Below are 21,184 nucleotides of genomic sequence, written 5' to 3'. Positions count from 1 at the left end.
GGGTAACAGCAAGAGAAAACATTTGGTACCAGTCGCTAAAAACTTTCAGCAGGTCGTTGATATGTTTTATGTATAGAATAAAATAGACACTCAGCAAAGCGTTCCGTTTATACGTAAACAAGACGAGCCGGTTGCCGCCATTATCAATATTTTTTCCTGTACATGGTATACAAATCCATGTAATCATGAAGCTTGTGAGGTAAAAGCAATTCCAATAATTAGAAAATATATACACGAATGAAGGTTCGATGTAATGATAGCATTATTTTGAGGATTGTTGCAATCATTCAACAAGAAAACGCCCATTAAATTGACGAGTGCCCCACGCTAAGTATTTTATACGATCTTATACAAATGTATTGAACAATTTATGTGGAGTTCCTCCCTCTGTGACATATTTTCTGGTATGATGGAACGCAGTATTATCGGGACTGTAAGCCCTTTTCATTAGATAAATATATGCACCTTCAGCCCAGAGTATCGGCACAAATTTTAAACCTGTTTTCAGTTTTTGCCTTTTGAACGGGAAATTTTTTTGTGGATATTATTCTTCCTTCATTTGTGTTGCTTCAATCTTGTCTTACAGATATTTGTCTTCAATAAATATATTGTATTTGGTCTATTATTTACAAGATATAAAATTGAGAATGGAAATGGGGAATGTGTCAGAGACAACAACCCGATCGTTAGTCCAAATAATTATGACGTCTTGAAAGGCTATTATATTTTTTTTCTTAAATAATATAATAGCCTTTCAAGACGTAAAGAACGTCGAAGTAACATAGTAACATGTAAGGTGTCAAAGAAAAAAAATATAATAGCCTTTCAAGACGTCATAATTATTTGGACAAACCCAGCATCAAAGTCAAAGAAAAATAATATAGCCTTTCAAGACGTCATAATTATTTGGACTACCCGACTGTAGAAAAAACAAACAGCAGAAGGTCACCAGCAGGTCTTCAATGTAGCAAGGAATTCAAGCAACCGGAGGCGTCCTTCAGCTGGCCCCTAAACAAATATATACTAGTTCAGTGATAATGAACGCCATGCAGACTAATTTCCAAATTGTACACAAGAAACTAAAATTAAAATAATACAAGACCAACAAAGGCCAGAGGCTCCTGTCTTGGGACAGGCCCAAAAATGCTGCGGGGTTAAACATGTTTGCGAGATCTCCACCCATATCTCTAACCAATGTAGAAAAATAAATGCAACAATACGCACATTAAAATTCAGTTCAAGAAAAGTTCAAGTCATGTTTATGATATTATCTGATTTTCCCGATTCTGGAGTCAAAATATAGTTTTGATACCTTCCAAGCTGGTCTCATTTGGGTCTAAGTGTAGTCAAATTGGCACCTGGTTAGATCGGCACCTGATGTAGTAATTTCAGCACCCATGTTAAATATGTCTCATGTTTATATAATATCAATTGATGTATATTATTTTGCAGTATTCTAAGCAAAATGATTAAAATAAGGAAGGGTTTGTCCCAAAATATTGATTAGATTACATTTGTATTCAGGTGTAAGATATTTTTATACGACCGCAAAAATTGGTCGTTTATTGGTATCATTTGGCGTCGTCCTCCGAATACATTGTATTCACTGTTAAAATTAAGTTAAAGACCAACAATTTAAAAAGTAAAACATGCAAAATATTTTACATTTTGAAATAAAGTACTAGGGCCACACCAATTTGAATCCTTGTTCGACAGACCGGCCCGCACCTATTTTTTTTCAAAACAGATTTTTTTAATTTTTATTATATTCCCGCTTCCCGCATCCGGAAATGAGATCATGTCCATTTCTCGCATCGTTTTTTTGTAAATATTATATAAAGATCTCAACATTTGTTTTATTAACGATTTTAAACCTATCAGCACCCCACAACACTGTAGAGATCTGCGAGAATATTTGTTTCAGCATGAAACCAATTTATTCCAAGCGGGAGTGCTCCGATATAAATAGAAATACCAATACAGAACAAAACGTTGGTTTCTTTCCCCATAACTTATATTCCCTATAAATAAATGTTCGTTGTTAAAATAAAGTACAAAGAACTTCTGAAGGATTTGCCTTCAACTGCAATTATAATGTATGGTTACGGTCATACCTGCTGCAGGTTTGTACACCTGTCATTGTTGATTCACGGACCTGTCGTTCAGCAGTTATCGTTTGTTGATGTGGTTTATTGGTATTTTCCCGTTTGGAAATATAATTTAGATCGTTGGTTTTCCTGTTCCAATTGTGTACAATACTAAGTTGTGGTTCCTTATAGCTTGCTGGTTTGTCTTGATCAAAGCTCTGTGTAAAAGGCCGTACTTTGACCTATGTTTGTTATTATTAGGTTGGGATCAACCCTCCCTCAGACAAGTGCCTTGAAGGGGTCATTTTACCATGTTTACTGTTGTGGAAAAGAAAATAGAAATTCTAAGGATTTGTACAGTGCTACTATACAAAACCTTTGACAACTTAGAATTTTTTACTCAAAAAGAGGAGAAATACATTATATTTTGAACAACTTTTCTAAAGGAGGGATGGGTCCACTTATTTTGAATGATATGTAACTTAAAGTAAATGTGTTAACATGGTTAAAGTCCAGGAATATTACAAAATTCTTGGACATGTTTTGACCATTTAATACCAAATATTAAAGTTCTTTGGGAAAATATAAGCCCTTTTGTACTTAAAGTGTTTTTACAAAAAAAAATATATTATAACTTATTTTGACCCCTCATAAAAGGGATATTCGCAACATTAAGGGGTTGTTCTGAACCTGATTATGACTTGGATGGAGAATTGTCTCATTGTCAGTCACACATACATAGACCAGATTTAATTATTCAATTATTTCTTGTTGAACAGGGAAAAATACTTCATAAATTAAAGAAATGTCAAGGTACAAGTGATAAATCAAGTTTTAATATAGTCAAAACCTACTATTTTATGTTTACAAAAAAAAAATTTAATCGCTCGCCTTTACTTTTTAAGCTTCGCCTCAAAAATTTGCAAATAAAAGATTTTTTTATTAAAATTTTCAAATCGCTCGCTCGCCCCAATTTTTGGAGTCCAAAAATCCGTAGAACAAGAAATTAAATTGGTGTGGCCTAGTAGAGCTTTAATTTGTGAGATGATCTGGATGAGTCTAGACAATTTTGATTTTGTTTTCAGATTTTTGATGAAATTGTCCCACGAGACCGTCACTATTGAACTTAAGAATGGAACACAGGTCCATGGAACAGTAACAGGTAAATGTCTTGTCATTATTATCCTGTGACTTTTATAAATTTTCTAGTTAAAAAAATTAAATATATAGGTCCCTGCCTTGGACACTTTCCTAATATGTTTTGTTAAAACAAAGCAGATTATTAAGAGCAAGTCACAAGTTGTAGTTGTACTGTATTTTGGTGAATTTTTTAGTCCGATAGTGAGCTGTCACTGAGATCACTGGAAAGATAACCAAATGTAACTAAGTAACCTTGAATATAACCCTTTATTTTGACTACTATGCTTTTAACTTTGTATCTTGCTATTTAATTTGGCCTTATTCATAATACAATCAAGTTGAAGCTTAGATATATAAATTTTAACATTGAAAGATGATTATATTTATAGGGGTTGATGTCAGCATGAATACCCATTTAAAATCTGTAAAGATGACCGTGAAAAACAAAGACCCAGTACAGCTGGACACACTTAGTATCCGTGGTAACAATATCCGATATTACATCTTACCTGACAGTTTGCCACTAGACACATTACTGATAGATGACACACCTAAAGGACGTGGTGCATTTAGAGGTGGTAGGGATAGGGGTAAGTAATCAACAAAATTACATTTGTTTTTTAAAGTCCATTACTGACAGCAAGTCACTAAATCAAAAGGATTTAATCAGCAGTGGTAAACATGACGTGTGAGTTGATATTGTTTGCATTTCCCCGAAAAAGTTACCATGAAAAAAGAATAGCTGTTGAATCAAAGGACATTTGTGACTGAATAAAAAAAGATTATAATTCTGATTATTATACATTATTAGATTAATATAGAGTATTCAAATGAGCGTCAAGACTCTTCTAATTACATACACATATAATTGATTCACAGTCTTCAGAAAAATAATAAATTATTAACTTGATACTTGATTTGATTGTCACAGTAGTTGTAAATTATATATTTATTTCAGGTGGCAGAGGAGGTAGAGGTGGAAGGGGTGGTCGTGGCGGCAGAGGTGGTGGTGGTGGTGGTGGTGGAATGAGAGGTCGTGGACGAGGGCCACCAAGAGGACGACGATAAACTCTTATATGTGTAAAATCAAAGACAAAGTGAAAGTAGAAAGGGAATCTACAGCAAAATATATTATTTTGTGACCAACAGCAAAACATTATGTTGTAACTTTTTTTTATCCTTTTGTTATAATGTTCTTCATAACATGCAGACATGAAGGAAAAAATATTCTTTTGTGAAACTCTTTCAAATATTCGCAAGTTGGAAGATAAACAGATGAAGATAAGTAAGGAAGAAATGAAGCATTTTCACATGGACATATTTTAATCATTTACATTCTTCTCATTTTAATGTCATGTCATGTTTCATCTGTCCTCATTTTTGTACAGAAATAAAATAAGATAAAACCAATTATTTCAAATTTATGTTTTGCCTGATAGCCTTTGAACGGCTATTGGTACTTTACGGAACGGAACGGAACAGTATTTCATTTAAGGTATCCAAAGGGGGCATTTATCAAAATTTCGAAAAATCTTTAAAACAAAACAAACTTTAAAATTTCTGTGTTTTACGGTTTTCCATATACAAATAACACAAATGTATACTTAATCTCATCTTCACAGGTGAAATGTGTAATAATGTATAACATCCGGAAATATTCTGTAGATGAATATGTCGGATTGTCCTGATAAATTATCATGAAATTAACGCATTTGCAAGTCATGCATTATGATATCTAGACTGACCTCACGTCGTCCTTTCCGACGATGATTAGAAACATTGGTTCTGATTTTAACTTTTTAAATTTATTATTCCGTTCCGTTCCGCAAAGTACCAATTGCTCTGAGGAATTGGTATTTAACGGAATCAACGGAAACAGACATCTTTAATGTAATTAAAGCAGTATGATAAAAAAAATTGTCTGACACCTCTTTTTGCATGAGTGATATGTGTTTTAGATAGCATTTTCGACTTGATCAATAATAAAAAATTTAACACAAAGGCAGGTTACACAAAGTCTTCCTCCTTCCATCGGTAATTATATTTTAAAAAAGAGGCCTTCAACAGCCCGTTCCGACGATGATTAGAGACAGTGATCAAGTTGAATCTGATTTAAACTTTTTAATTTATTTTTCCGTTACGTTCCGCAAAGTACCAATTGCTCTGAGGAATTGGTATTTAACGGAATCGAACGGAAACAGACATCTATAATGTAATAAAAGCAGTATGATAAAAAAATTGTCTGACACCCCTTTTTGCATGAGTGGTATGTGTTTTAGATAGCATTTTCGACTTGATCAATAATAAAAAAATTAACACAAAGGCAGGTTACACAAAAAGTCTTTCTCCTTCCATCGGTAATTATATTTTTTAAAAGAGGCCTTCCACCTCTCGTTCCGACGATGATTAGAAACAGTAATCAAGTTGAATCTGATTTAAACTTTTTAATTTATTTTTCCGTTCCGCAAAGTACCAATTGCTCTGAGGAATTGGTATTTAACGGAATTGAACGGAAACAGACATCTATTATGTAATAAAAGCAGTATGATAAAAAAATTGTCTGACACCTCTTTTTGCATGAGTGGTATGTGTTTTAGATAGCATTTTCGACTTGATCAATAATGAAAAAAATTAACACAAAGGCAGGTTACACAAAAAGTCTTTCTCCTTCCATCGGTAATTATATTTTTTAAAGGAGGCCTTCCACCTCTCATTCCGACGATGATTAGAAACAGTAATCAAGTTGAATCTGATTTAAACTTTTTAATTTATTTTTCCGTTCCGCAAAGTACCAATTGCTCTGAGGAATTGGTATTTAACGGAATCGAACGGAAACAGACATCTATTATGTAATAAAAGCAGTATGATAAAAAAATTGTCTGACACCTCTTTTTGCATGAGTGGTATGTGTTTTAGATAGCATTTTCGAATTGATCAATAATAAAAAAAATTAACACAAAGGCAGGTTACACAAAAAGTCTTTCTCCTTCCATCGGTAATTATATTTTTTAAAAGAGGCCTTCCCCCTCTCGTTCCGACGATGATTAGAATCAGTAATCTAGTTGAATCTGATTTAAACTTTTTAATTTATTATTCCGTTCCGTTCCGAATAATAAATTAAAAAGTTAAAAACACTAATATCATAAATCATGTTGGTGTTGAATTGTCCAAATTTTCTATCACAGACACATGATTGAGCAAGCGACAATCCATGCATATATAATCTGGGGAAAAGCCAGCTAAATCACAAAATGTTGTGAATAAATTTTAAAAAAAATTGATAACTCAGAACTGTCACAGAAAGCTGAATATCATATATAGGAATATACTGCTACGTAAAATCTTGATATTTAGAAAGTGGAAATCCTGGAATACTTTGTTATAGATGCCTTATGTTAAGAAGTTTTTGTATATCATATGTCCATTGTACTCAATCTAATTTCCAAGGTTCATTGACTTTTTGAAAAAAAAAAAAATTTGTAATGTTTCTTTGTCTTATTATGAGTAGTAGGATAACTATATTTAGTTTGTTGGTACCTTGCATGCTGTTTGTGTTCTGGTTTCAACAGTTTTCATCTGACCTCTAACTCGTTTTATAGATCAGTGATCAAGGTTAAGTTTTTGTGGCCTATTCTAGAATAGCCGAAAATGAAAGTAATATCATTGGTGGAAAAAGTTACAATGACAGACAGCAACTGCCTATGAATAGACACACAAAGTATGTTAGTTCTCTTAACATTGAACAGGTTGGCCAAATAGGATGATATAAAGATGATTATTTCACTCAGCAGAAAAATCCTTGGCACACATTTAAATTCTCATTATACAAGTAGTCGCAGTCAATCCAAGGTAGATGACGTCCACATTTCAACTAATTTATGGACCAATGTTTTCTATGATCTGTACTCGTTCAAGTAATTGCGTTTGAGTGACTTTTTCTGACAAATTATAGCATTCAAATTACATTGTATAATATACCGGGTATGATATCTTGAAGCCTTTATTACCTTAACAGAAACTAGTAAGCATGTATACTAAAATATAGTCCCGAATGAAACCATCAATTAGGTAGGTGAAGTTTTCCTTTACTGCTTGCTCATTGACTTGAAAACTTGTAAAAAGAGATTCCTAAAACAACAATATTATAATGATTATCATGGCGTTTTGTTAATGACACAAACTGTCAATTGACTTTAATTGAATTATAGTTATCCCGTACCATTGTAAACTCGTACCAACGTCAACTCGATAATTATTGAATTTAATTTGTAATCATTCCAAATTAATTTTTCGTGAATAAATCCTCACAGTGTAGATACTATTCTGTACACTTTCTGGAAGTCGCGATTTTCGAAGCGAGAACGTTTTGGATCACATTTTAAATTTGTCGGATATACTATATTAAACGGTAAGATGTTCATCTGTACATTGCTTAATGATTAATTCAGCTGACATCGATATTCACAAATGGTTTACAATTAAATTTAGCACATTCATTATTCGTATCTTTGCCTTAATTAAGAGATTTCCAAGTGCATCACTAAGGAAAATCAGTCGGTGAACCTAAATACAATCTTTTTGCACTCTTACTGTACAAATTAACGCAAAAATCCAGACTTAATTTACTAAATAGAGTATATTCTAAGTGGTGGTAAAAGTTTCAGCCAGATCTTTGAAGCCAGAAATAAGAAAATTACACTTGTTTGAATTTCTCACTGTACGATCAGTCGAGCTTGTATATTTTGAAACTGTATGATCAGTCTTTATTTCACTGTATTCTAGTAGTGATTTCAAAGTTATTTACGATACATTAGAAGATGTCATTTTTCTAAATAACACAAATATATTTTAATAAATGCACATCCTGTAAACTTTTCAAACATGTTTTAGCTTGATAGGGTGTACTCGACTTACTACATTAAGTATAAGGATGTTTGAATGTGGCTGAAATAAGAAGAAGGTTAAAATTTGTTTGTTTATAGAAGTTTCAGAAATGTCCTCCGTTATACTTAAAATTGTACAAACACACATTTAATTTTACTATATAAAAATGCATGAATTTACAAACATTCGAGGCCGTACTGTAGCCTATAATTGATCACAGTTCCTTCACTTTGTTTTGGGATGTAGATCTGTCTCTTTCACACTCAATTGTACACCACTTTGTAAAGCGATGGTTTATAGTGATAATGATGTCCGTTGGACTGGAACAACATGTTTCGCCGGTTATGCAAGCGCATCTCCTCATCAACCATTTAATATACATTGGGGTTTCCAGTCATTTTTAAATGGAGAGGGGGTCCAATCCAGGAGAAAAGAGGATTCCAAATATATGTTCCCATACAAATGCATTGAAAGTTAAAAAAGAGTTTCAAACCGCCGGATCCCAATTTTCTTGAATCCGTCACTGGTATAACTATTAATTATTTTTTACTTGGATTCCGTATCATAAATTATAATATAAAAAAGAAGATGCGGTATGATTGCCAATGAGTCAACCGTCCACAAGAGATCAAAATGACACAGCTATTAACAAATATAGGCCACCGTATGGCCTTCAACAATAAGCAAAGCCAATACCACAAAGTCGGCTATAAAAAGCACCGAAATGACAATGTAAAACAATTCAAACGAGAAAATTAACGGCCTTATTTATATATAAAAAAGGGATATATTTCTCATTTTATTAAAAATATTTTAAGGGGTTTCTTTATATAAGATACGGACTTGAACATTGCATTATATGGGGGCACCCATCAGGTATTTCCAACTGTGACCTCCAAAACGAATTGTTAAACTTTTCTAAAATCGCTCCATTTTTAATCTATTAATGTACTATGGACCTTCTATTTCGATTTTTTTGTAAAAATATTTTTGATGTTTCTCTATCTAAAATACGGACTTTGTCATAACTTCATATTGGGCGTACCTATTTTATATCCACAACTTCCTTAAGACACTTGTCATAAATTAATGAATATTTTTCAGATTCCTTATCATTTAATTCAATTGTGTACCTCTTATTTTGGTTTTTCGAAAAATCATCAGATTTTTATTTCCATGATATGGACTTTTCCACTACCTTATTGGGTGGTACCCGCTTACTATACGCAACTTTCAAAAACTTACCATATACTAGTACTAGTATTAATAAAAGTATAAACTTTCTCATATTCGTTATTAAATGATGCCCCTGTGTACCTATAATTTAGTTTTTCTGGTGGTTTATTTTTTTCCAAAACATGGACTATAGAAGTGGCGGGGTATTATTTCGTTAATTCTTTCCTCAATACCTAAAGGTTTTAAACAAAGCTTTCTCTATCTATTTTTTGTCATTTTAAAAGAGACATGCTTGATGTATGTAATCATCAATTGGTCAACGGTAGACGGTGTAAATAGTCTTAAAAATGTAATAGTTAAACAGATAACTGCAACGACACACTAATACAAAGTCCACAAGCGAATCATGTATTGCTTTATAGGCATTTGATTTTAAGTAAGACTGACGAAACAAAAATATAATTATTTCGCCGTCTACAAAAATCATCAGAAATATATTTGTATTGTCTGATGAAAGAAATTACACGTTATAGTTCCATGGACATAATCATAAATTATATCACATAGACACGTATATACCTTCAAATTGCCGTTGTTTTTCAGTCAAGGTCGTTAAAAACTTCCATTTGTTGTTGTTTTTTTCTTCACAATCACGACTGGTCATACAGACAAAAAATCTGAAATCGCTACTAGAATACAGTCAGTTTTAGACTGATCGTACAGTAATTTATTTTGGGATCCTCAATGAAAACATATTTTTTATTTGAAATACGAACATTCTACTTAAATACGGTAGGAATATTGAAACAGTATATATTTTACTGTAAACTGATGCAAATATTTGCAATAAAAGATTATTTGCTTTGTACTACGAGAGCAAAATTGTCAATCGATTTCACTTTTTTCTATGAAGTTGGTGTGATGCACGCGTATATTTTATATTCTACTGCATGTTTTTGTTACAGTTACTGATATTTATGATGTTGTACATACATTTAAGATGTGAAAAGCACTTTATAGATATAGGAGTAAACAAATGATGAGAAAAAGCACCCAAAACAAAACCGTTCTGTTAGCCAGTTTGAAATCATCGCTTCGAAAATCGCGACTTCCGGATAGCGTACAGAATAGTATCTACACTGTGATCCTAGCAGGTAATCAAAATGATTTCCAAAATGAAATTCTTACTTTTTTTTTTATAAATAACAAGTTACAATGAAATGTAACTGTTTCCTGTTCCCGAATTTTCCCGCCAAAAAGCACATGGTTTTCAACAATTGTAAACATAGCATTCAATTTGTGATTATAGATTACAGCATTAATCAATTTTATTTGGATAATTTGGATATAGATATTCAACTTAAGGTACAGTTGAAGCAATGTTTTTACTTTCTTCTGGATTATAACTACTTTGAAAGATCAGCTTAAAAAATAAAGCTTTTAGAAAAACATTCGTATTTTGTCTATTAAAATCCAGTATAAAATTCAAGTAATTCAATATTAGTTTTATCAGAGACATATAATACAATTGTATTATATGTCTCTGGTTTTATTAATACAAAAAAATACCATAAAATATTCGTAATTTTTAGGCAGTTAAGCTGCCTTATGCGAGCACCCTGGATTTGTGTGCTACCCAATAAATGCTGAAATACGTGCCATTGTTATCATCTAGCTTGCTACTTTATTATTTGTAACTTATTGGACAGTTTTTTATACTTTTCATTCTGGATTACAAAAAATATGACCAGAAAAACCTTAAATGATCGTCGATTTTCCCAAAAGTTTTGAAGTTGCACATAGGAAGTAGAGCACATGAGGAATCCTTGTGTAGTTTATTATCCCCTGAGCTTTTGGTTAAGATGTCAAAGAACAAATGTATGAAATATCTAATCGCCGAAAATCTCTATAGACAAGTAGTTAAAATTTCCCAAATTGTAAAAGTCGTAGGAATATTGTTTGTCGTCAATACGTATATAAGTTCAACTGATCACGCTGTTGGCGGCAATTTTGAATTTAAAAGAAGAAGAAATTTTCGTATCTTCAATTTGGACGCAGCCTAGGGGCTTAAATTAGCGGTGGTCCGAGGTCTGCGACCTTTCCACTTTTGCAGTCGGACTTTCTACTTGGTTACTAGCTACGCACGACATGTCCGACGGACCTTGAAAGAATATAAAAGAATTACTTTGCAAACATTTTTACCAAAGTTTCCTAATAAACGATCTCAAACATATTTTCATCATTACTATTCATGACAGCGATGTTCAATTTGTTCAACCGCTAGCTTTATACATAAAATCGCCGATAAATAATGTGTAAATCCGAGTTAAATCGTATCTCACTATCTGTCAAAAACAACAATGAAACCAAAATGACTGCCGCGAGATTACAATATCGGATCCGATTCCGGAAGCGGATAAGGGTAATCCCGGATTTGGCTACTAAAAAAATCCAGACAGGTGCCAAAATACATTTATGCATGGTAAATAAATATAAACACTAGAATTGAAAACAAAAAGACATATGTAAAAGAAAGAAAAAGCAGAAAATATTTTGTACACCAATTTTAATGTGAAAATACAATACATTTTGACAGCTGGGAACAGTTTATCTAACAATATATATGTTCCTGGTAACAGTATATTTTTTTTTTATCAGTGATAAATGTTGGTAATGCATGTTAAATGCTTTTCAAGTTGAACAATTCAACATATTACTGCAATTTCAAGGGGTATTTTTTTCTTCTCAATTTTGATAGGTCAGTTAAAATAGCTGGAAGTTTCTTATGTAAATAAAAAGATGTGGTATGATTGCCAATGTGACAACTATCCACAAGAGTCAAAAATTACCAAAACTTGGTAACGGTCAAGATCCCCACCCCTAAACCATATATATTCATGTATGGGACAATATAACAAATCATATGAAATATAGGTGGAGTTCGAGGGGCCACTCTACCCCTTTCTTTTTGAGAATTTATAATGGTCAAGATCCACAATCTTTAACAATATATATATTTATGTATGGGACAATATTACAAATCAAATGAATTATAAGGCGGTCCCTATCGTCACTGTACACCCTCATGTATAAGACTATATAACAAATCAAATGAAATATAGGGGAAGTCCCTGTTGTCACCCTACCCCTCATGTTGAAGAACTTTGAAAAAGTTGGGATCCCCAACTCTAAATTAAATGAAATATAGGGGGAGTCCCTGCAGTCACCTGATTGAGAAATTGGAAACAGTCGAGATCCCCACCTTTAAACTGAACCATATATATTTATGTATGAGAAATAATCAAATGAAATATAGAGATCCTTATGGTCACCCTACACACTCCTGTTTGATAACTTAGAAACAGATGAGATCCCAACCCCTCAACCATATATATTCATGTATTGGACAATATAACAAATCGAATGAAATATAGGGGAAGTCACTCGGGTCCTCAACCCCCTCTTGTTTGAAAACTTGATAACAGCCGAGATCCCAACCCATAAACCATATATATATATATTCATATATGGGACAATATAAAAAATCAAATGAAAAATAGGGGTATTCCCTAGGGTCACCCCACACCCTCTTTGAGAACTTGTAAAAGATTGAGATACCAACCCCTAAACCATATTCATTCCTGTTTGTCATTTCAAAAAAGATTGAATGACATACCAGGTCAATCTGCTCATATGCGACACATATGCATATCACTTTGCTAGACCCTAAAACCTGTCATTTTATTCCAAACTTAGACATCATGGACTTGGGGTGTAGGTGGAGTTATTTACATTTGCTATGGACAGGTCAGTCAGAACTCACCATTGATCCCTGTAGTAGTAAACATTTGTCTGATTTGTTTCTCCTAACTTTTGTACTTTACAACACAAACTCAGTTTTCTTTCCAGGGAAGCAAGTCCATTCATACTTTTACAAGCTCGTACTAATGTCATCTTGAACAACTAACAGTCAACTAATACGAACAATTACGATCAACTAGAAGAACTGCAATCATTGCAAACTTGTACCACTGCTGACTCATGAAAGACTCATGATCATTCGTAGTCATGTGCGTTGCTATTGAAAACCTTGATAAAATATGAAATATTTGCCTTAATGATTAATTCATTAAATGAACATAAATGTACAATTATATATGAATGTTTAATGCTTGTTCTTTAAATCTTTAAAAAAAGTTGAGGCAACATTGCCACAGTTTTCATAATTATGTTTGCCTTGGTTTTTAAAGGCAGTGCTTTAAGGCCTGACTTTTAAGTCATGAGGTTCATCTTTTCATACGCAATCTTTGCAGGGGGTCTTTTGGCCAGAAATAGATCCGGAAATGTTCGAATTTCTCCTCTTCTTTTTATGGTATAATATGGTTTTTGTTTCTTTCATTTACATTGGGGACTAAAGAAACGATCAGTGTGTATTGTTCGTTTTATAGAACTTGTTATTAGTGTGTATTTTGCATTATAAGCAGTCAACCTGACTACAAACTATCATTATGTGTATTCCGTGTGGAAAGAGGTCGGGTCAATTTCGAGTGTTATCTGACATCTAAAGATTCTTTAATTAGTTCAGACGTTGATATAACAATGAAAAGTCGACTGAACATAATTAATATTGCATCTTCTATAATTCAAAGCGGAATTCGGTTTATGAACGAGAAACCGTAAAGCGTTTTCAATTTCGGTTCTAGTTATGTATGTTGTCTACGTATTATCCTAGTTCCCGGTACTACGTTCCGGGTATTAGCTATTTGATATATGTGATGTGTAACATTACGATCGGGTACCAGCCAATCTACGTGTGTATGTGTACATGATTTCCCGCCAAAATGACCGATGTACAGCGATGGAAAATAGTCCATAAACGTTCAGTATAATGATATGCAAATTCATAATTAATCGTAACTTTTTTTATCTTTGTATAATAAATATAACAAAATGGATTCCACAAAATTGAAAAAAGCATTATTTTACTAGGATTTCTCATATTTTTCTCACTTCCGGGCGCAGTAATACGTATGTTTTGAAGAAGCTCGAAGAATTTGACAAAAGTGAATTGAGAAGGAAACGGATAGATAAACGTCCTTGCTATCAGGTAAAACAATTCAAATGTACAGAACAAACACATTTACTTCACACAAATAGTACAGGCTTAAGCTTTTTATTGTCTTACACGACTGTAGTCTAGTGTTTAAACGACGGCGGTGACCTACAAGGTACGGGTCATACTGGGTCAAGTCTAAATATGTAAACTTATCCACGTGCTATTAGGAAGAAAGCATCGTAATGCAATATCTACAATTTTCCCTCCTTTATACATCGTTTAACCAGATATATTTCTCCTTTATACATCGTTTAACCAGATATATTTCTCTTTCAAATACACTTAAACACGGGTTGTATGTACGTATCTTTTCTAGTGTTTTCTTGTCCTTATTAAAGTTCAGTTGTTGATGTTTAAATATTTTTGAACGACTGAACACAGGAGAGAATGAATGCAACAATTATATATACTGAAGGCTGTACAATGATAGTGTACGTATATCAATTTCATACTGATAATTATTCTAGCAGTAATTATGTTAATTCAGGATGTAATGACAGGAATTCATGAGTTATGCCTCAGGCTTTTTGAAAAAATATCAATGACAATGTAAACAGGAACAAAACATCGACACGAATGATGCTCTCTTCTATGTTATAGTTGTTTGGGTATGTGTGTTGCACAAGTTTCAAAATAACTTGAGTTATAAAACTTTTTTTCAGGGCACAAACCCACTTTAAAGAGACTTGTCTACTGCCATACCCATCCTATTTTCATGCACCATTTGCAAGCAAGAGACTGAATGGTTTGCAAAATTAAACATCAGGACGGTGTCCAATTCAAACAAAAGAACTAATCTGGATGAATATTGTAGGAGAAATTTTGAGGAAAGTTTTGATTTGTGAAATTGGTTTTCCTGAAAAGTCATTCATCCTAGCCTGCAGAAAGGAATTATAACTGTCCACCACCAACTGACGAGCTAATGTTGAGCTTCACATATGGAATTACTCAAATACCATCAATGTCTATGTTTTTGGCACATATTTCACAAGTTATGACACAGCTGTGCTTTTTTTTATACCTGTTAAAAAGCTGTATACCAAATTTTTTTTTATCAATAAATATATATTGTGTCATTTAAGAACTTGTATTTTGCCAAAAGATGCATACTAGTGAATGAAAGTGGTGCAGTTCATTTTGCTTTGGTATATAGAATTGAATTACAATTGTTCATGTTATTGGAATGCTTATAAAAATAAGGAGATGTGGTACAATGTATTTGATATTTAGTGAGTTTATCAAGCAAAAGTGAATAAGAAATAGGTATAAGCAGTTGCAGGTACTACTGTACATTCTCAAACAATGAGAAAAACTCATACCGTAAAGAGAATTTCATATTTACAAGCAAGTTTTGTTTTTGCGTTGAATAATTTTCTTCTATTGTTTTCATTGCAAATATGGGAAGTGGTTAAAATGCTAATGAGACAGCTGTTATGGCCACAGAGCCTTAATTGAAAACTTCTTTTTCATTCATACCGGTAGATTTTGCCTGGAGTTAGAAACATATCTGCCAACTTTTCAAAATGCACATGGGGGTTTTACGTGAAAGATGGTCCATATAGTCATACAAAACCTTCAAGGGGGCCTTCAAATGGAAGCAGGACAAGTTGCCCCACTTTTTAAAAAACCGCCACAAACTGATTTATCAAATCGCCCCACATGTGAAATTGGTTAAATCATGTTTTTAACATTACTCCTGCTAACTCGCCCTACTTATAAAAAAACGGTAAGGCAGCAATCATTTGATTTTCGGGGGGGGGGGGCTATGTATTTTTTGGAAAAAAAAGTTTGTTTCCAGGTTTTGGTGAAAAAAATAATTTGTTTTGGATCCTGAGAAAAAAAAATTGTTTGTTTCACCCTCAGCTGCCACTATATGTAATGCTAAAATTGAAAGAAAAAAATTGTTTTAGGTTTGTCGCTAAAAAAATAGATTGTTCTTCGCCAAAGGTGAAAAAAAAAGTTTGCACAGAAAAAAAAACATAGCCCCCCCCAGAAAATCAAATGGTTGCTGCCTAATATTTAGATTAATATATATATACAATTAAAAATAAAAACTCGCACCACTTTAATGAAAACTAATCTACACAGTATACAAACAAACCGAAAATTAATTTAATTACTATTATTGATATATACTGAGATTATAATTCTAAAAAAAACCTGATTGTTGAAGAATAACTGTAAGTTTTGAAGCTTAGTTATTTGCATAACAATTGAAAAGAAACCAGTTAATTGTATCAAAATGCAATATAAGGAATTTAACTTATTCAATGGAATAACATCTTTTTCCATAAGTGGGGCGAGTTGGCATTACTAAATTCATCCTGGTTAATAATATATTTATCTAGATTTCACCCATTTCCATTAGATGGGACCAGTTGGCAGGAGTAATATTAATGGGATTAAACACAGTTCACAAGTGGGGTGATTTGGTAATCCAGGTTGGGTCAGTTTTTTTGTCGAGCCTGCGACTTCTGTCGCAGAAAGCTCGACATAGGGAAAGTGATACAGCGGCGGCGATGTTAGCTCAGTTCTTAAAAGCTTTATATTTTAGAAGGTGGGAGACCTGGATGCTTCATACTTTGTATATGGTTGTCTCATGTTACGAAGATTCCGTCAGTCACATGTCCAATGTCCTTGACCTCATTTTCATGGTTCAGTGACTACTTGAAAAAAAAGTTTAATTTTTTTGTAATGTTAAATTCTCTCTTATTATACATGTAAGTAATTGGATAACTAAATTTGGTATGTGCGTACCTTGCAAGGTCCTCTTGCCCGTCAGACAGTTTTCACTTGACCTCGACCTCATTTCATGGATCAGCGAACAAGGTTAAGTTTTGGTGGTCAAGTCCATATCTGAGATACTATAAGCAATATGTGTAGTATATTCGGTGTATGGAAGCACTGTAAGGTGTACATGTCCAACTGGCAGGTGTCATCTGACCTTGACCTCATTTTCATGGTTTAGTGGTTATAGTTAAGTTTTGGTCTGTTTTTCTTATACTGTTTGCAATAGGTCTTCTATATTGTGTGTATGGCATGGTTGTAAGGTGTACAGGCCTACCTGGTAGGTGTCATATGACCTTGACCTCATTTTCATGGTTCAGTGGTTAAAGTTAAGTTTTTGAGTTTTGGCCTTTTTTTCTAATACTATATGCAATAGGTCAACTATATTTGGTGTATGGAAATATTTCATGATCTACATGTCAGTCGCACAGGTTTTATTTGACCTTGATCTCATTTTTTACGGTTCATTGCTCAGTGTTAAGCTTTTGTGTTTTGGTCTGTTTTTCTTAAACTATAAGCAATAAGTCAATTTTATTTGTTGTATGGAAGAATTGTAAGCTGTACATGCCTACCTGGCATGGTTTATCTCATGGTTCAAAGGTCAATGTTTAGTTTTCTTGGTTTATGTTAAGATTATGTGACAGTTGTAATAACGCTTTATTATTAGGACTATCAACATAATATCAATGATTAGTAAAGAAGGCGAGACATTTCAGTGTGTGCACTCTTGTTTTTAAAGTGGGGCGAGTTAGTGAAATAGTGGGGCGATTTATCATGGATTCCCTTCAAATATGTTCTAATGTGGTTTTTGGCTTCTTCGTGCATTAACAAGCTCATAGCCATTGTTGAATTAATTGTTTTCTTTAAAATAGTCGACAAAATTGCTCTTACAAAATTTCCATTTGGGAGCCTCGAGCTCGATGGGGGAAATACTCTGAAAATACTGACAGTTGACAGGTATGGTCATCAAAAATGTTGACATGTTACTATGTACATTTACAATTATGTTACTTGATGTCCTTGCTATACACACAGTACAGAGACTAGTCAATCTTTGTGAACTATTTTTTATGGGAGTCATAGAATATGTGTATACAATCAATAATTAAAAATAGTCTATTTATAGGGAAAAGGAAAAGTTCTTATATGTCTAAAGAAGAGGGACGAAAGACACCAAAGGGACAGTCAAACTCATAAATTTAAAGCAAACTGACAAGGCCATGGCTAAAAATGCATTTCATGGGAGGCACAGAAAATATACCGTAAACAGTAGACTAGATATAGGTGAACTAGGTACAAAAGAACTCTAAATCTTAAATTCTACAAACTACCTCTGTTCTATGGAAGATAATGATATAACTGGACTAGAAATACACACAACCTGTGATTAACTGCCTTTACAGCGCTTTCGCGCTTTGATTGGTTAACTGCCAACAGTGCTTACAGCGCTTTGATTAATATATTTTTGATGGTACGAGTTTGCAGTGATACGACTTTCCAGTGGTACGAGTTAACATGGTACGAGTTTTCGTTGGTACGAGTTAACTTGCTTCCCTTTAATTTAGTTTATAGGTAAATATAAAAAAGCTTTGAACCAATGAAATTTATAGTGTTTATTATGTTTACTAAATCTGGGTTGATACTGCAGCTGATGGTGGACTGTTTGGCGCTGAGTGTGTCTTCAGACGACGGGTGCCACGTGTAGAAAGGGGTCTGCTTACCCTTCCGGAGAACATGAGATCACCCCCAGTTTTTGGTTGGATTCATCTTGCTTAATATTAGTCTTCAGTTTTCTACGTTGTGTCTTGTGTATTATTATTGCCTGTTTTATGTTATATTTGTTATTCTCATCGGATTTCTGATTTTGTCTAAAGATTAGTTCATTTCTGTGTAAGTTATATTGTAATGTGTGTCGGTGTTCTCTTATATTTTAGGCGTTTCCCTCAGTTTTAGTTTGTAACCCAGATTTGTTTTTTTCTATCGATTTATGAGTTTCGAACAGCGGTATACTACTGTTGCCTTTATTTCTTTTTTAATTTATTATTAGCCATGGCATTGTCAGTTTATTTTTAATATATGAGTTTAACTCTCCCTCTGATATCTTTTGACCTCTTTGATTTGACTATTTTTTAAGACGAATTCGTCCCAAAAATGGTTTGCCCCTGATAAATGAATTGGCAAACGGTTAAATTCATATAATTTTATGAATATTTAAAATTTCAGTGAGATGGCAAAATCTGCACAAATCGGTGGTATACGAAAAAGAGAGTCATACAAAATTGTTCAGATTGGTTTGCTCCTGAATGCTCTTTAACCTTATTAGTACGTGATATGGCGTTTTTCCAAATTTTTGAACAAGCATCACCGATGAGTCTTTTGTTGAAGAATCGCGGGTCAGCGCACACAAATCTATACCTTGTACTTATGACGAGTTTTACACATCTTACGTATACGTACATTGGTACATCATCTTGGAATATATTTTTCTACGCTTTTAAACATTATATTAATATGTTAATACACTTATCTAGCACTATATTTTGGAAAACTTTTAGGTATTGCGGGTCCTAAAGGTTGCATTTCTGTAAATATTGACAATGCAATTTCCCATAGGAACTCCTTTTACGGCAAAAACTGTACCACTTTTACTATGAAGTTTTGAAAAAAATCTTATCCTAGAATTGAAAGTTTATTTGCACCACAATTTTGTTCAAAGGTAAAAATATAGGGCTGTGCGGCATATAATTTTCAACGTTTATATGTCCTGAACTTCTCAGAGTTTAAATTTACACTAATTTTCTTAACTTCCCTTACCTCGAATGAAAGATTACCACATATTCCAATGTAAACAATATGCACGTGTTTATTTACTGGTAACATTCCCAAGTTTTGTCTCTGCGATATGGAACACAGAGAGCATAACTGGGAACCAGTATGTAAACAAAATTAATTTTCTATGAATATTCAATTTCTCCCCAAAAGAGGCGTGTTTTCAGAAACAGCTGTATTTTCAAACTGCAACCTAAATGCTCTTCAACTATGTACTAAATTTGTTCTATTTCAACGTTATTCAATCAATCGTCACGCATATGAGTCTTTGAAGACAAATCACGCTTCTGGCGTAGACAATTATAAGGCTGGTATCGTTAATGATTTTTTTGTACACATATCTTTTATACCTATCATGCGCTGTACTTATACTTATAACTTTCGATTTATCTGAAAACATTTTGGTCAACATTGGTCAACAAGATCTAAAATGTTTTTTTCATCTCAAATATTAGAATATTTGTATCTATAGACAGCAAGAAAAGTTAAGATTTTGATTCCGATTCAACGGTAGAATATTTGTATCTATAGACAGCAAGAAAAGTTAAGTTTTTGATTCCGATTCAACGGTAGGAGACATACACACCATTTAAGTCAAGTAATTTCAGTGTATACTTGTATAAATAGTTATCAAAGGTACCAGAATTATATTTTAATACGCCTGGCGCGCGTTTCGTCTACATAAGACTCATCAATGACGCTCAGATCGAAATAGCTATACAACCAAACAAGTACAAAGTTTAAGAGCATTGAGAACTTAAAATTCCAAAAAAAGTTGTGCCAAATACGGCTATTAAAGGTAATCTATTCCTGGGATTAGAAAATCATCAGTTTTTCGAAAAAATTAAAGGATTGTTTAATGTACAAACTGCTTAATAGTTTAGACTTCGCCTCACGCCTGATATTTCTTATGCCTGTAAAAAAGATATCACGAGTTAGATACAATTTCACATTTGGAATATTTGAACGGTGATGCATAGTCTTGTCTTTATAATAAGAGGTTGTAATTTCGTCGACACACACGTGACCCTCATATCATTTGAACATGTTCTCATAATGTAAAGTCCTTATATTGTATGTATTGTCGATTAACATGCATACGTGCATTGTACTACGTTTCATAAACAAACATGTATTCCAAGGAATGGTAAGTGATATGTGCCCA

The 21,184-nt window shown here is 33.2% G+C and overlaps 1 protein-coding gene across 1 annotated transcript; it reads left to right on the top strand.

The window, feature by feature from the left end:
- LOC134702435 (probable small nuclear ribonucleoprotein Sm D1) lies at positions 1-4,640 on the top strand. The gene is made up of 4 exons (XM_063563339.1): positions 1-199; positions 3,173-3,249; positions 3,617-3,817; positions 4,186-4,640. Exons 1-4 carry the CDS (start codon positions 186-188, stop codon positions 4,293-4,295), a joined length of 402 nt encoding a protein of 133 aa, XP_063419409.1. The 5' UTR covers positions 1-185; the 3' UTR covers positions 4,296-4,640.
- The last annotated feature ends 16,544 nt before the right edge of the window (positions 4,641-21,184 follow it).

Source organism: Mytilus trossulus, unplaced genomic scaffold (assembly GCF_036588685.1).
Source record: "Mytilus trossulus isolate FHL-02 unplaced genomic scaffold, PNRI_Mtr1.1.1.hap1 h1tg000463l__unscaffolded, whole genome shotgun sequence".
Lineage (NCBI taxonomy): Eukaryota > Metazoa > Mollusca > Bivalvia > Mytilida > Mytilidae > Mytilus > Mytilus trossulus.
This window is presented reverse-complemented; position numbering and strand designations above follow the sequence as displayed.